General features: G+C 38.0%; 1 protein-coding gene across 7 annotated transcripts in view; it reads right to left on the reverse strand.

Annotated features, from left to right (window-relative positions):
- tjp2b (tight junction protein 2b (zona occludens 2)) overlaps positions 1–16,242 on the reverse strand; it is an 83,289-nt gene that overhangs the window by 38,436 nt on the left and 28,611 nt on the right. Inside the window, exon 1 of one of the 7 annotated variants that reach the window (XR_014609491.1) lies at positions 3,548–3,755. The exons of 4 other annotated variants lie outside the window; for them this stretch is intronic. Coding sequence is in view for 2 of the 3 variants with exons in the window: in XM_084138699.1 (XP_083994825.1) it covers positions 3,548–3,718 (171 nt within the window). In the remaining variant the exon portion in view is untranslated. Of the gene's footprint in view, positions 1–3,547; positions 3,761–16,242 lie in introns of those variants that run through there. 2 more of the 7 variants (XM_084138700.1, XM_084138699.1) reach the window with 2 other exon arrangements.

Genomic DNA, 16,242 nt, shown 5'->3' on the forward strand with positions numbered 1-16,242 from the left:
TGCTGATTTGTCAAGATTACCCTGACGAACGGAACGTGTAAGAATCATGAACATTTTAATCACAGAGCTTATTTTCAGTAATAATCCCAAAAGCCAATGGAAAATTACTATTGGGTTTTTGTCGAGGGAACCAGGGTGAAGCGAACTTAAAGGTTGGCCTACAAAATTACATAACTGCAGTACTGTACTGCATTGAAAAGAGCGATTAGGATATTCTGCAAAACAATACATTTCTACAAAAGAAAATAACAGGTTTAGAATGACATGAGGGTCCTTTAAAGATTCATATACCTGGGTTTCTGTCTAAATACATTGAAAAGCTCCTAAAACACATGTTCCAGATATGTTGAGCCTTGGCTCTCATGCTGCTGACACAGGTTCAAGTCTGATCCCCCTCTTCAAATTAATAAAATAACATACCATCATCTCCATCTGTCCAATAAAGCAAATCCAAGCCCAAAAATATAAAAATTAAGATCCTGACTGCTATACTTGAGACGTCTCCACAGGAAGCTGTCACCCATCTCTCCTGAGAACTAACCTAAAAAAACCTCTAGTCTTTTAGTAAACTCCTCACAACAAGGTCAAGACTCTCCTCTCTCCGGCTCAGCTCAATCTCAGAGGGACGGGACCCCGTAAGCAGCCTGTGAGGAGGACCCTGCTGTTCCCAATAAGCTGAAATGCGTCAGGACCATCAGCGTGAAGCCGGCCACACCACACAGACCCGGGTGAGCAGGGGCGCATGTAAACCCAACCTGCAGATCGCAGCCAGTAATGCTAACATGTCTGAACAGCCTGTCCACACAAGCAGATACAACAGGTTAGATGTTGACAAAGAGGACACACACACACACACACACACACACACACACGAGCAGTAAATCGACCGCCACACTTGTCAACAGAACAACTGAGCAAAAGCAAAGGCACAATAGTATAATAAAAAAAATCCTCCATATGATAGGGAAGTCCTAATTGATATTTATTAGTGGTCAACCAATATAGGGTTGTTTAATGGCTGATGCTGGTATCTAGAAAGCAGGGTGGTCAATTACAATTGTAAAACTGTAAAATCAACAGTTATTTTACACAATATTCACTGAAAATGATTACTATCTATTTACGAGGCTATTGGTAGGTTTTTGATACGAGAATGAACAAACACATCTGTATATCAGCCAAAGCGACATCAGGCCGGTAATATCAAATTGGCTCATTATATGGTCAAAACAATATATCTGTCTATCAATAATTCTTTGGGCTGCCCCCTAAAAGTCGTCAAGAAGAGGACTGGTCAAGTAAATTTTAACCTCCACAGGAATTGGTGAAGTCACGCAAGCGGTAATATGTCGGGCAGAAGAGGGTTGACGAAGTTGACGTGCGACCTCAAACATGAGTAATTAAAAAAATTACCTAGATACCTAGGTGAACCTAGATAAATGTGTTCAACTTAACATGTTTAACTTAACATCCACGCCACCGGAGTGCATCTTCTCAAAAGCCGAATTCGTTGTGAGCAAAACACAGAGCTCACTTCTCCCCGACAACGAGGACAAACTCTGGTGTCTTTCTCATAATATGAGAAGACTGAGATCGGAGTGATGGCGAGTCAGGTATAGCCTAATTGTCCATATTCTTGTAGTGTTTCATGATTTATTTATTCATTTTTATAACGTATATTTATTTTCTTTGTGTTCTGACCTCTGAAAAACTGATTTTTCTTAAATGTAAAGACTACTTGTCCATCAACCTGATTAATAGGCCTATTTCTCTATTACAATAAGTGTTTCAGTTTGCTGTATATTTATTTATTTGTTTGTTTAAAATGTATATTTATGTCCTACACTTAAAAAATAATTTCATTATAAGGCTGTTATTTATATTATATGCTATCTATTCTGTTTGCGTTCTGATCTCAGAAAAGTTCATGCGATTTTGGCAAGCTTTATGGGTGCGCTTGAGACCTTAATTAATACTTTAAATGATCATTATTATGGTTTAGTATTTCTCTCCCGACTAATCGACTAATGGCTTAAATGAACAACTAATAGTCGACAAGGAAAATCTTTAGTTGTGGGCAGCCCTACTAATTTTGATTAGTTCAAAAGTTCACAAAACATCAGAATGCCAATGCACAAAGAATAATATTCCCAGTAATTGCATAGCAATTTTACACACTAGGGCTGTGTGGTATAGATAAAATAAATTAAAATATAACATAGTATTTATAAATATCCACCAGGTCAGAAGGAAGCCTTTTAAGCCATTTCAGAAAAAAAGCACGCGCACACACACACACACTATATATATACATTTTCTCTGAAATGGCTTAAAAGGTTCTTCAGAGTAGATTAAATAGATTAAAATTGCTTAAATGTACCAACTAAAACATCTATTTAAAAATAATCAAGGCATGTTTTCTAAACCAAATGAACACAAGAAACCAATATAACAATATACATAGTAATAAACAGCATTCATGTTTATATACATTTAAAACATTTAAATATATGGAAAAATAATGCCACAAGAAGGCTTAATTAATAATTGAAGTTAAGTTTTGGACAGATTCACAAATATTAAAATCTTAAAAACTATATTTGCCAATTCTGTTCATTTATTTTAAGAGATTAAAACATCTCTGTCTTAACACTCTCATATTTGCGAGTTTTGAGACGAGGGATTGTGAAACTAGTCTAATGACATTAGTAAACTTGATAAAAAAGCACATTTAAATGATTGCAATATTCATAATCTTGCTTAACTTCACTGCTAAACCACTGTGAATATTCAATACATCACCCAGCCCAAATGCACGCACACATGCACATCAATTCGCACACGCTAATTTGCCAGTCACTCTAAAAATACGCCTCACACCTGAGGGATGCAGAGCCCCAAACACCTGCTCCCCTCTGCATCTCACGGTAATGACCGAAGCACAAATCCCAGACAATGAAAGAGTTTAAACAGCACGGCAGATAGATCAACAGAGGCAGTACAGCCGCTGCCAGCAAAAGCTACGCTATGCGACAGGAGCCGGTGAAGACCACTCCATACACACACACACACACACACACACACACACCTACACCTGCACCTGCATTACCGGCTCATTATTGCACACGCACATCAAGTAAGGATGCTTCGTTACGTCGCAATTAAACATTGAATCTGCGGTTTACGTTCCACTCGCTTCACAATCATTATCATTCATTCGCAAAGTTTTATTTCAAAAGTACATCAGATTAATGCACAACACCAGAACTTTCCCCAAGCACAAACAAAGCCACAAACCCAAACGCTACACTAACACACAACACAAAACATCATGATATATACGACAGAAACTTTGCACACAATCACAAAACACGCCCACTGACGCGATACAAACCAACTCTGTACAAATCAAGCCCCGAGATCTCTACTGCGGGATCTAGGAAAGGGGGGTAGAAACACGACAATCCTCTCTCTAAGGTGGCAGCTGATGGAAGGGTTTATCCCTGGAGGATCAAGCCACCGCAAGCGCCTTTTTTCCCATCCCCACCAGCAGTTTGAGCAGGCATGACGCATGCCTGGGTGAGAAGAGGATGATGAAGCTGTTCCTTAGCTCCGTGGACTCCCCCCGCACCTCGATTCGCGCCCCTCCGCGCCGCCTCCATCTCTGGGCTCTCTGCAGGCGCACGCAGCAACCAAAGGGGAGCCAGTTCACACTCATCTCTCCCCATGGCCACCCGACCTCCAATCTAATTAAGCTCTGAGGCGGAGAAGATTAGGCACCCGGAGAGAGAGGGAGAGGGAGAGAGAGAGAGGGACTATAAATAAGACTCACAGAGCCACGGCGAGTCCTGAACGACTGCACAGCGCGTGCCCACTTTCGGCACAGCACCGTTTTCATGTCTGCGCTCTCTCTCTTTCTCTCTTGCTACAATTCTGCCGGCTCCTCTTCTTATGTAATCCTAATACACAACTGGCCCACATTTACACACACACACGGATCAATACCAACATGTATAAGTGTGTACAGATGGAGTGTATACAATATTAGCGTATGCACACACACACACACACACACACTCCTAAGAATTCCTAAGAGACTGCAGCGATCCGCAGGATACCGGTGTTCACTTTAATATTTCAACATTGCGCACTGCTGAGGAAACTTTGCAACATTTTTTATGCTTTAGTAGAGTATCTTCTACTTGCATTTGCATTCTTAGCATATGTAAGGCTTTATGCTATTTATTTATTAGTGATGACAATTATTATGTAAGTATTAAGTATTATTATATTATATTAATGATATAATTATTAATATAAGAGTTTCTTCTACTCCAATTCCTTGTTAAAATATAAACATTTAAACTGTGGCTGTAATAGAAACTTGTTTTCATGACGGATTATATTTAACATACATTTACAGGTTAAGTAAATATATAATGAATATTTATGTAATATAGTGCATATATTTAGCAAAATGCTCCTCCTCTTCAGATTTTAAAGTCCAGACTACGTTTCATCTCAAAAGTAACAAAGCACAAAGCTTATTGCAATTATTAGGGAGGCGTGATAACAATAATGTTTAGTGAAGTTTTGTCTATGCATCTCCTGAGAACAGAACTAAAATGGAAATGAAAAGTGAAAACATGAAAACACCGTTTCGGACATAACCGAAGATTAATTTTTGGACAAATATTCCGGGCTGCCGAAACGTCAGTGCATCACTACTATTTATGTCTTAAAACAATTAATGGCTTATTGCATTTAATCAGAATAAAATGGGATACAAACCCGAAACCCCTCACAAATTTATGTAAAACTATTGATTATTCCTTCTTACGCCACGATACATTTCAGGAAGAACGTTCAGCTGTGAGATTGAGCACTTCCTCGGTTACTGATTTAAGTGTCTATGGAGACCAAAACAAGAGAGAATGAGGAAATGGTGGAAACGCCATCTGCTCTGACCTCATCTATTTCCCAGCATTAACTTGATGATGTAAGCTTGATGTCACTCAAATCCAACAGAAATGAACTTCAACAGCTGGGTTTGTAAACATAATTTGTCGTGTGAGTAACACACATCATTCTGGGAATTCCAGGTAAGACAAGAAGAGATCAGGGGTCATGAACCATGCACTCATGACATGGTCTCTGTTAGCGGTGAAAAGAAGATTAGAGGGTTTTACGGCCACTGACAATCTCCTGGCGTCTCGGTTCATACTAGCGCAACACCTTAGGATGATAATGACCTGCTGACACGACTAGCAGCTAATACACACACTCTAACATGCTTGACTTGGACATGAAGATGTTAAATCAGAAGAGCACACACATATTTGCAGTACTGCTGTATGGAGGTGTTATTGAGGCCAGTAGGGGGCGCTCACCCTGTGGTCTGTGTGGGTCCTAATGCCCCAGTATAGTGACGGGGACACTATACTGTCAAAAAGCACCGTCCTTCGGATGAGACGTTAAAACGAGGTCATTAAAAATCCCAGAATGTCCTTTGGAAAAAGAGTAGGGGTGCAACCCCAGTATCCTGGCCAAATTTGCCCAAATCTGTCCATCATGGCCTCCTAATCATCCTCATAGTATATACTGATTGGCTTCATCACTCCGTCTCCTCTCCACCAGTAAGCTGGTGTGTGGTGGGAGTTCTGGTGCAGTATGGCTGCCGTCGCATCATCCAGATGGATCCTGCACATTGGTGGTGGTTGAGGAGATTCCTCCTTCTATACGTAAAGCGCTTTGAGTGCAGAGAAAAGCTCTATATAAATGTAACAAATTATTATTATTATTACTACTACTATTTAAATATTCAGGCCAAAACATTTTCACATTAGACATGCTACTTTTAAATTTTTATAAATGTTGTGCACATATTATGAATCATGCACATTACTTTTCAAAGATTTTTTTATATTTCTGAATGTCTTCTATGCTTGCTCACAAAGGCTGCATTTATTTGATTAAAAATACAGTAAACATTAATATTGTGAAATATTATTACAATTTAAAATAACAGTTTTCTATTTGAATAGATTTTAAAATGTAATTTATTCCTGTGACGCAAAGCTGGATTTTCCGTATCATTACTCCAGTCTTCAGTGTCAAATGATCGTTCAGAAATCATTTTAATATGCTGATTTGCTGCTCAGGAAACATTTATTATTATTATTATCAATGTTCAAAACAGTTGATCTGCTTATTTTTTTGTGGAAACCGTGATAATTGTTTTTTTAGGATACTTTGATGAATATAAAGTTCAAAAGAACAGTATTTATTTTAAATAGAAATCTTCTGTAACATTATAAATGCATTTACTGACACTTTTGATCGATTTAATGCATCCTTGCGAAATTAGAGTATTTCTTTAAAAAAAGTTACTGACCCCATCTGATCACATATAATTCAATTTAATGATTTTGAAGGGAAAAAAAAATGTATACAGTAACAGATTTTTTTATTTTTATCAATTACAATATTGTAACCTTTATTTGTATGCAACTTGCACATTGTTTTTATAAGAACACTGGGCCAGATGTGAAATATCTGATTAATTTAAGGAGTAATCAACAGATTAATCAATGATGATCAAATTAGTTGTTAGCGGACGCCTTACATATTACATTTGTGCATCTGGCAGACACTTTGATTTTAAAGCAACTAACACTAAACACTATGCGTTCATTTATTCTCTACCCATATCCTTGATGTTGCTAGCACCACAGAAATGTGGTCATTTATTACAATAACAGCAACAATGTGTCAAGCTGCTCTATGGCAAACATGATACAAGTGGTTCTTTTGTATTATCAGTCCTGACACTAATTTAACATGTGACCAAAAAGCAAAAAGGCCTTGACATCATTCCTATGACAAAACAATGAATCTCCAACACGGGAGACTTACTGGAGCACAGTCACTCTTTTCTCAGAACACTGGGGTGTAAAAATAGAGCGAGCGAGCGCTCACACTTCCAGAGAAAGCAGCACAGGCACAGACATCCACAAACTGATGCTCTTTGTTTGCTCCACTGGACAGGCAGTCCTCCAAAATAAAGCACTAACTGTCCCAGAGAACAACTCCAACAATGGATGGAAAAACAAAGTCTTTGTAATCTAGTTTCTTGGACAACCTACTCCGGGGAGTGACACTGAAAGATGCAATACAGAAATCATACAGTTTGACTTTGGGAAGAATTAATATTTATGTGAAAAGAAATACTAACAGCAGACACACCAAATGTTAAATATGGTTTGTTAGTACAAGTCACCATGAAATCAAAATTGACAATTCTTATTTTTTATGATTTATTCGTGCAATTTTTAAATTCATGTGCCCACATAATCTTTCATCAAAATAACTTCCTCTTGCAGTGACATCTCTTCTCTTCTCTTACTTCCACATGAGGGCAGGACTACCTGTCACTCGTGAGATCAAAGCAATAGCAAATATCATTTTGTCTTGTTGGAGAAGTGGTTTCACTCAGATATGGAAGAAAAGGGAAGAAAAGGCTAACACAGCTTCCATTTCATGCTGACTTTAAGTACTATAAAAACACTTCCTCTTATTGATGTAGCCTTATCTTATTTTATGTACAGATATCAGCCCGTTTTACTTCAATAATGTGGCGTATTTCTGTGAAATATTCAACAAGAAAAAAAAAGGAAGATGGGCTTGATTTTATTGATTTTAATTGATTGGATCATCTCAGTCTTAAAATAATTTAAGAGTTGACACAAAATAATAATATTAAATTATTATTGCAGCCAGTGCCAGCATTTTTTATCATTTTCACAAAAGTTTCATGGCCCCCATAATATTTTGTTGTATGAATATCTGAACATGCAATATATCAAAAGAAAGAACAGAGCCACTGCTTTAAAAAAACAAACAAAAAAAACATTTTATTCTAGCTTCTATCAATGCATTCTTTTTTTTTAAATCAACACTTTAATGTGGGTAGTTTCATAAAAAAGCAACATTTTGAGCAAAAAGCTACGTTAATTGTGTTTTTGTCAGACTACATCCAGATCCGATTCAGAATGATGATCAAAACACAGATGGAGAAGATCGATCATCAACACCCCCAAAGCTTCACAGTCCTAAAGCTCGTCCTGGGTCGACATTTCATTCAGTAACATTAGTTTTGATTTATATGCTGTCTATTGTTGATGATCACTTTATTTTACATATGCATCTGCTTACATAAGCTTAGAAGGTGTGTCACTGCGTGTTTATATGGTAGGGAGCGATAAGCCAGAAAAATCTGTCAATGGCGGGCAAAGAGTTAAACACATTATGTTCTTCATCCATGCAATAAATGCAAGTCCCTGAATGAGCACGGTTTTATAGGGTATTTAATTCAACTGCTCAGTGCTCAGGTAATGTTCATGGTATGACAGTTACAATTTGGGTTACGGTTAACATTTAAAATCTTTCAGAGCTAGAAATGTATCTTCATATTTATAAAGCTTCATATTATGAGTTGACTTCTTTCTTTGACCCCCCACAACATCTTGTTTTGATGTCCTTCAGAACCCCCGAACCCCCCCGTAATTCGCACCCTTGTCAAAACCCATGTACAGTACACAATAGCCGCTTTCCGACCAAGTAGTTACAGGAACTTAGTTCTAGGAACTGTCCACTTCTAAACAGTTCTATGAACTACTCTCCCCCAAACTCGGTTTTGCTGTTTGCGTTCGCACTGGCCAAGTGGCCATAGGAACTGGTAGGAGGGGTGAGGGAGTGACGCAAGCACGGCGACTTTTATTTTGACGGCGCGACAGACCTTTATTTTGACGGCGCTGAGAACGCCAGAGTAAACAATGCTCGCATTCTCTGTGTTTATTAGTTAGCGATCTGTCTAACAGTACTGTTTAATATGTTATTAGATAAAACTGTTATAGAAAGTAGTAGTGTTAAAAAAAGTTATTAGCCTATGCCGTGTGGTGGATGTCCAGTGTTGCTAGCTGAGCAGAAATACATAATCATGTTTGACTTGGTCCCCTCAAAGTTGCGTTGGATTTTCTCTTCAGCATAAAGGTTTAGAGGCCCATCTATCACTGTTTTCCATGTCTGTATCTAGTTTCTGGAGTAAATATATAGGCTATAATCTGTGGGTTTACATATAGCTGTTTTAAAAATGGCGGGTGCTGGTGTTTTGCGTGCGTTCGGTCAATCAGCGTACACTAACGTCACGGGTAGTTCCTATAGTGCTGGTTTAGACCCTACTCTGAAGTAGGAGCTAAATTAGTTCCTCCAAATGGAGTTCCTAGAACTAAAGTCGTTCCTAGTCGGCGTGTTCGCACCGCAGGAACATACGGGTACTTTAGCCAATAGTTCAAGGAACTGTGAAAAGGTTCCTCCGGTCGGAAAGCGGCTATATGTTAGTTGCCTAGCAGTTAGCAAGAAATCTGCAGACACATTGAGCTTTGGTGCACATGTAGATGATGCAGGGGCGAAACCCAAGTGTCTCGAATCAATTTAATCTGGTGTCTATTAAAAATTTCTATTTAAAAAGTATCAAAGACACAAAACTGAATGTGCTGTTAGAAATTTCTTGTTTGGCAAACTTCCTTCCCATCCTTCAACCACACACCATCTCTGCAAAACTCTGCACTCGAAAGACATTTCAGACAACCTTATGTCAGCAAGACTAAATGAGCAAAAGGATTGACAGGCAGAGGGTGACTATAGAGTCCAAAGGCCCCGATATACCTCAAGCGAAATTGATGTGAAGTCATTATTTTAATTTTTGGGTGAACTATTCCTTTAAGACAGCAATTTCAGTGATATTATGGTTAAAAAAAAACAGCACCTTTAAATGCAGATAATCATTGTGTGATGTAAATGGTTAATGGTGTAAATGAAGACCTTCCAATTTCTACAGTGCAATTCAGCATAAATAAATTTGACACCACACACACACCTCTCTGCATGTACCACGACTTCTAACAAGCTCAGAGAAATAACCTGCGTTCCTCAGTGAATTCAGAGCGCTTCGGCTAGAGCTGTGAGCGGACTATTAGCACATGATTAAGAGTCTCCTTGAAATTCTCTGTCACTTTCCATATGGTTCCTCTTGTAATAAAACATTCCCCCCTTCCTGCACATGTTTCCTTAAATAAAAGACAATTTCTATTTTAGAACCTAACAGCCCATAATGAATTAACTTTACAATTAATGCTTAAAACAGTTATGGCATGATTTCTGAAGGATCGTGTGACACTGAAGACTGAAGTAATGATGTTGAAAATTCAGCTTTGATCAAAGGAATACGTTTTAAAATTTCCTGAAATAAAAAACCCTTATTTTAAATCAACAATAATTGTATTTACTTGTATAATGCATGTTCATGATCTTAGTGTGAATGATTTATATATGCACATTATTATATATACTGCCTCTGAAACAACTTTGTCAGCTGATATCATATGATCCAACTTTATATGCACTATATGTCCTTTCTTTATTTCTTCACATTTACTCTTTAAAAAATGCCAAATGCCTCCCAAAAAACTGTAAAAAAAGAAGCACATTAAATATATTGCAAGTGAGCAATATAATAAATACAAAACCTGAACTCAACATGCAACTCCAAACACGATTAAAGACTGGATCAGTTGACATAAGGTGAATCAGCACTGTTCTCAGAAACTAACATTAAATCTATGCGCCTCTCCGCCATGTTCATGTCTTATTAAAAGTTGTCTCTAACCACTTTAAAATATTCAACAGTTCTGTTCTGCTCAAGCGCAAAAGTCAGAAAGTATGGAAAAAGTGTCAGCGTTTTACTAACATCATAAGAGTAAAGCTTAAAAAATTGATAGAAAAACAGGCCTAATACTTCGGCATGTTCTTAAGAGACACTTCAGAAAGTCCAGATCCACAGTGACACTTCTATTAGACAATACATCAAGATCAAAGCACAGAAAAACAAGCACATTACCCAAGTCCACATCCACTTCCCGCGTCCTAAATCAGATGACCCTGTTCTGTTCCGACTCGTTTAAAGCGCCGTTTCATCTTCAAAGAGAAACAAATCGAGCCGTTTCACCGAGCAGCCGACACAGTTTCCTCCATCACCAAACTAGTGAGCAGAGCTAAACCATGCCCAACGTTTACCATCCGGTTATGAGGCTTTAACAGCAACTGTGTCCACTACATCTAACTGATGATCGTAAAGAGGGTCGGCGTGCATCTCAGACGGGGATCCGGTGTTTTCCATAGTAGGGCAGGAGACGGCTGGCACATTTAATCCAAAGCTTTATTTGGATGTGTGGATGAACCAGGCTCATCTGTACATCACACTGAATTTCTTCAAGCAGCAGGAAGGGCTGAAGTTGAGGGGTGTCAGTCATATAAACACGTCCAAACGGCTACAGGAGACGAGACAAATTCTTCTAGCGCCACTCCTTCCTCTAATAATACAACAGCTACCGATGCCATCCCAGCTTTCCTGTCATTACCGAAGGGATGACACCTCACTTAGCCGAGTCCACTCCTGCTATGTGAAGTAAACGATACCATGAACAGGATTCTAGCATTGGATGTTGAAACGTTATACACACACACACACTTAGCATCTCAGAATAGCAACTCCACTATACCCGATAATTGCCTACTATGCAGTCGGAAGCATGTTAAATGGTGAGGTAGATGGTCATTGGGAAAAAAAGAGCATGCAAACTGGATAAATCTGGATAAAACTGAAACATTTTTAGGGCCAATATGTCATGTGTTTTAATTTTTCTGGATTTATGATTTAATACAAATCTATTATCAATAACAGTGGTAATCAAATGAAGTCCTTAAAAATTTTATTAGTCTTTTAAAATGAACTTTTAACAATTCAATTCCTGTTATTATTATTACTTTGAGAAGTATATTCTATTGTACGATCGTAATATATTTCTGTCACAGTTTTATTTTGACGGGTTGTCATGAAGACCTTTGGGTTTCCGTGTATATGATATGACGATATTATTTTCCACAATAAACGGTGAAATGGTCGTGAAGAGAAAGTATAATTAGATAAAAGATTTTTTTACACAAATCTTAATGTCCTCATATAGCGAAATGGCAGATGCTGAAAACACCATGAGAGTCACGAGTGCTTGAATATGTTGTAGATGAAACTATTCGCAGAACATGCAGACTTCATATTCTTTTAGCACTTCTCACACACAAGTGTACAGCACTGCTTTTGATTTATTCACTTTTGATGATATTCCGCATTATACAGTAAATTCCATTTTTATGACTGGATTCCACAATTCTGTCCACTTTTTACGCACTGCGGAAATCATAATGCCCTAGTAAAATGTAAGTCAGAACTCTTCCTGGCTGTTTTTCAGTCATGTCCTCATGTAGCTCATCTGCATCCAGGCTAAAGCTTTTAAGCAGAAGTGTTACAGTGAAGACTGGAAACTGGGCCGAACGCCTATCACGAGTGTGTTTGTTATCTCTGGTTGCTATCCTCATGCTGTGTTCTGCAGGCTGGATGTATGAATGTAAAAAGCCAAAACTGAAATTTAGAAGTTTAAAAGTGTCTCATGTAATACATTAGAGGGTACAGATGTGCTTTTACGTCCAATAATCAGTCTGAGGTTCATTTTTAGGTCAACGGGTTCTGATTTCTGCACATCATAACAGTGTGTGTCAATCGCTGTTTGGCGAGTTTGACAATATAATCAACAATGACATTCACAACTGCAGAGTTTGTTCTATGTGGCTGCCAATTTATTTAGACCAGTGTTTCTCAACTGGTGGGTCGCGGAGTGCGTAGTCAAAGAAACAACAAATACCATAATTCTAAATCTTTAAACAAGAGGCATCCGCACATGAGTGATGAACTTGATGGAAACAGAGATGGACAGAAGGCATGAAGCTGATGGAGTGCTTTAAGGGCAGGTCAGGGTTACGGTGAAAACTACTGGTGACAAAAACGCAGCACCCTTGCATACCAAATATCCAAAACCCACAAACATCACAACCATTCTGATACTGAAGAACACGCTGTAAGGAGATCTGAGGGTCAGTGTCGTCTTCTGCCTTATATAGAGCATTCCTGCTGTGCAATCTGACGCTACTCAGTAAAATTTTCCAAAGAAAATGTCTGGACAAGTGCGGAGCGCGGCGCCAGTTATTCTGCCACAGTGATTTTGGAATGAGGCGGCGTCTAATCCAGGATAGCGGCATGTTTCCCAGCGTGAGATTAGAGGGTTCATTAATGTAAACCGTAACCTTATTATGGTGGGTTTTACATTGATGCATCATTCATGGAGTCTTTTCAAAAATAACTCACAGCACTGAGAAAGAGGTCATGCGTAAACTGTAAAAAATGATGGTAAAACAATAGTTGTCTAACAATGACGTGCAGATAAAGACAGAGTTAGTCAAAAGAGGATGTGCAATGCAGGTCATTAGGAGGCCACGCTTGACGCACACCCAAACATCTATTCAAAGAGACAAACTCCCAGGCATGTGTACCGCACAGACTAATTTTACCCACTTCCCTTTTGACCCGACCCTACATTCCACAACCATGTGCATGTCAAACTCTTCTTTATCATAAATGAAAGGCCTCGACTACAGAAAAGTAGTTCTTCAGATGTTTTCATGTATATCCTGTTTGGTTACAATTAAATCCCTCAAGCACAGTCATCAGATTGTATCACGGGCTGTGTTATTATTGTGTATAAGCGAATCAAAACACTTACTCGTTTTTAATGGCAACATGATAATGGAACAATGCACCGGGACTTTATCTTTGTATTTGCAAAGTTTTCCGCACATTCCAATGTTCACATTCACTAATGCCAAAAGCTTCTGTTCAAAATATATATAAAAAAATAATAATAATAAAAACAGAAAATGCAAATTAACGAAGGCTGTGCTGAGTGAGAAAGAGATCATGTGCTCATGGTTCTCTGTGTTTGCTAAACAGATGCATGCAATCTTGTTATACAATCAGCTAAAAGTAAAGCAAGCAAAGAAACCCCAAACAAACCATCAAAAAATGAACATTAAGCACAAACATCAATGCGTTATCACAGCAAAATAAAGTTCTAAATGAACAATGGCACCTGTTATTAATTATATTAATATTTAAAAGAAACTAATAATTATATTAAACATTCAACTAAAATAAAGGAGTAAAGAGCAGGATATACAACGTTTTCTAGAGACAGACAGACAGACAGACAGATAGACAGATAGATAGAGGAAAAAACAACACTTCATTTCCCAGAATGTATTACCTGTGTTGTTCTTCCTATGGGGTGTGGCAAATTTAGGGGCTGTTTACACGACACCATTTTCAACTAAAAACGGAAGACTTTTTATGCGTTTTGGCTGTTCATTTATACGTTTTGGTGGTTGTTTGCAAAGTGCAAGTTTTTGAAAACGACACCATTATCATAATGTTGTAAACTACAAAAACGCAAATCGGTGAAAACGTGACGTCATGCACATGCGTAGGCTATTACATGTTTAGACTATAGGCTTCTATTAAAAATGTAATTATGTAATTTGTGTCTATAGGCATGTGTGTTCGTCTCGAGTGCTCTGTAGTAAAAGAATGCGTTTGTGCGCAGTCTTTCTTTACAAAGTAACAACACCATCTACTTGTCTGGCATGCATAATACAGCGATATTAGTCGTTTTCACGGATCAGTGTGAACGGGGATCGTTTTGATAACGTTTTAGCACATCGTTGTCGTGCAAACATACCCTTAATTTAAATTCACACACATGAATTGAAAGGGAGCCAATTCCTCAATTCTAAATTTTGATCAACCCTGCCACTGAAGTATTTACATGGTAATCCAAGCATACAATGTAATAGAAATGTTGTTATCAACTTAAAACCTTACAAATTCGCAATAAAAGGCTGTATATAAACTTGCGGATACGTTTAATCATCTAGATTCAGTTTTTTGCTCTAGTTCTTCTTTGTATAAACTAGTTTTGCTTCACTTGATTCAGTAACTGAAGTCACACACCATCCCCTCAGTTTGAATGCCTGCACCTAATGTAGCTTAGCACATGCTTACTTTCAGGTCAAAAGTCCAGCTATGAAAAAGCTAACACAGCAGGACAAGCCTGAGCTCCGATCAGCCGGTGTATGGTTTTCCCTTAGGTATCAGGTGCACACCTATAGCCATTACAGGCCCTGCAGAGGTTACCTGATGCAGAAACCTAACAGCCATCCTGCGCTGCGATTCTCAGGTCGAGCGGTTCAACAGATCAGTGATCGTCAACTATCCACATTCCTTTGCTTTGCTGAGAAATCCCATTAAAACAAAACAAACAAATGATGAAAGATAAGAAGGTAGCAGATTTCACCTGTATACTTCCCACAATGCTTTGCATAGCAAAAAAAAAAAAAAAAACAGATCTGCCCTCAGGAACATATAAGGGCACAAGGCTCTGCCCACACAGCAGGGTTTCAGCCAATCAGGACAGAGCTCTGTGGCGACATGCTGAAAGGTAATTTGATGAACACAGGAGACTCTCTTACTAGCAGCAGACAACACAAACCTGCCGCTTACGAAATGAGCACTCCCTGTTTGTAGGTGTGGTAGGGGACAGTAGTGTCATTTTTTTTAAGGACAATGGATTCTTACTGACATTTCAAGCCTTGTAGTGTTATTCTGGTAAAAGAAGAGGTTGTTTTCTCAAAGCTAATGTGCTGACTGATCACAACACTGAGAAAGGGCAGTATTTGAGCTCAGGGTGTAGGAATATATGAGCACCAAAGCAATTTCCAGATAATGTGAGTTCAGGGGCAATAGGGATGTCACAAAGTACCAGCATTTTAATACTAAAAAAAAAAATTTGAATTAGAATAAAATAGAATAAAGTGGGCGAAAACTGTTTATCTGAAATAATAGATCATGCTGAATATGTCTAAGATGCAAGAATGTCAAAAGAAGAAAAAGCCTTTAGTCCGGATTTATTTAAATCCAATGCAAACTTTAAACAGGACACATTATGGACACAAAATCTAGAAATCTATTCAAAGATTAAAAAATAAATTTAAAAAATGATAAAACATAATAGTATTTATATTTAACTTTTTAAATAAAAAAAAGTTTTCAAAAGCATTTTACTTTTTCTGTGATATTGACAGTGGCATCAAGAATTGTGAAATTTCACTACGAAACAAACAAAATGTTGACAAAAAACAAATCGTACTCTTATGAAAAAAAGTACAGTAGCACATGGTATA

Source organism: Abramis brama (genome assembly GCF_963993115.1).
Source record: "Abramis brama genome assembly, chromosome: 16".
NCBI classification, from domain to species: domain Eukaryota; kingdom Metazoa; phylum Chordata; class Actinopteri; order Cypriniformes; family Leuciscidae; genus Abramis; species Abramis brama.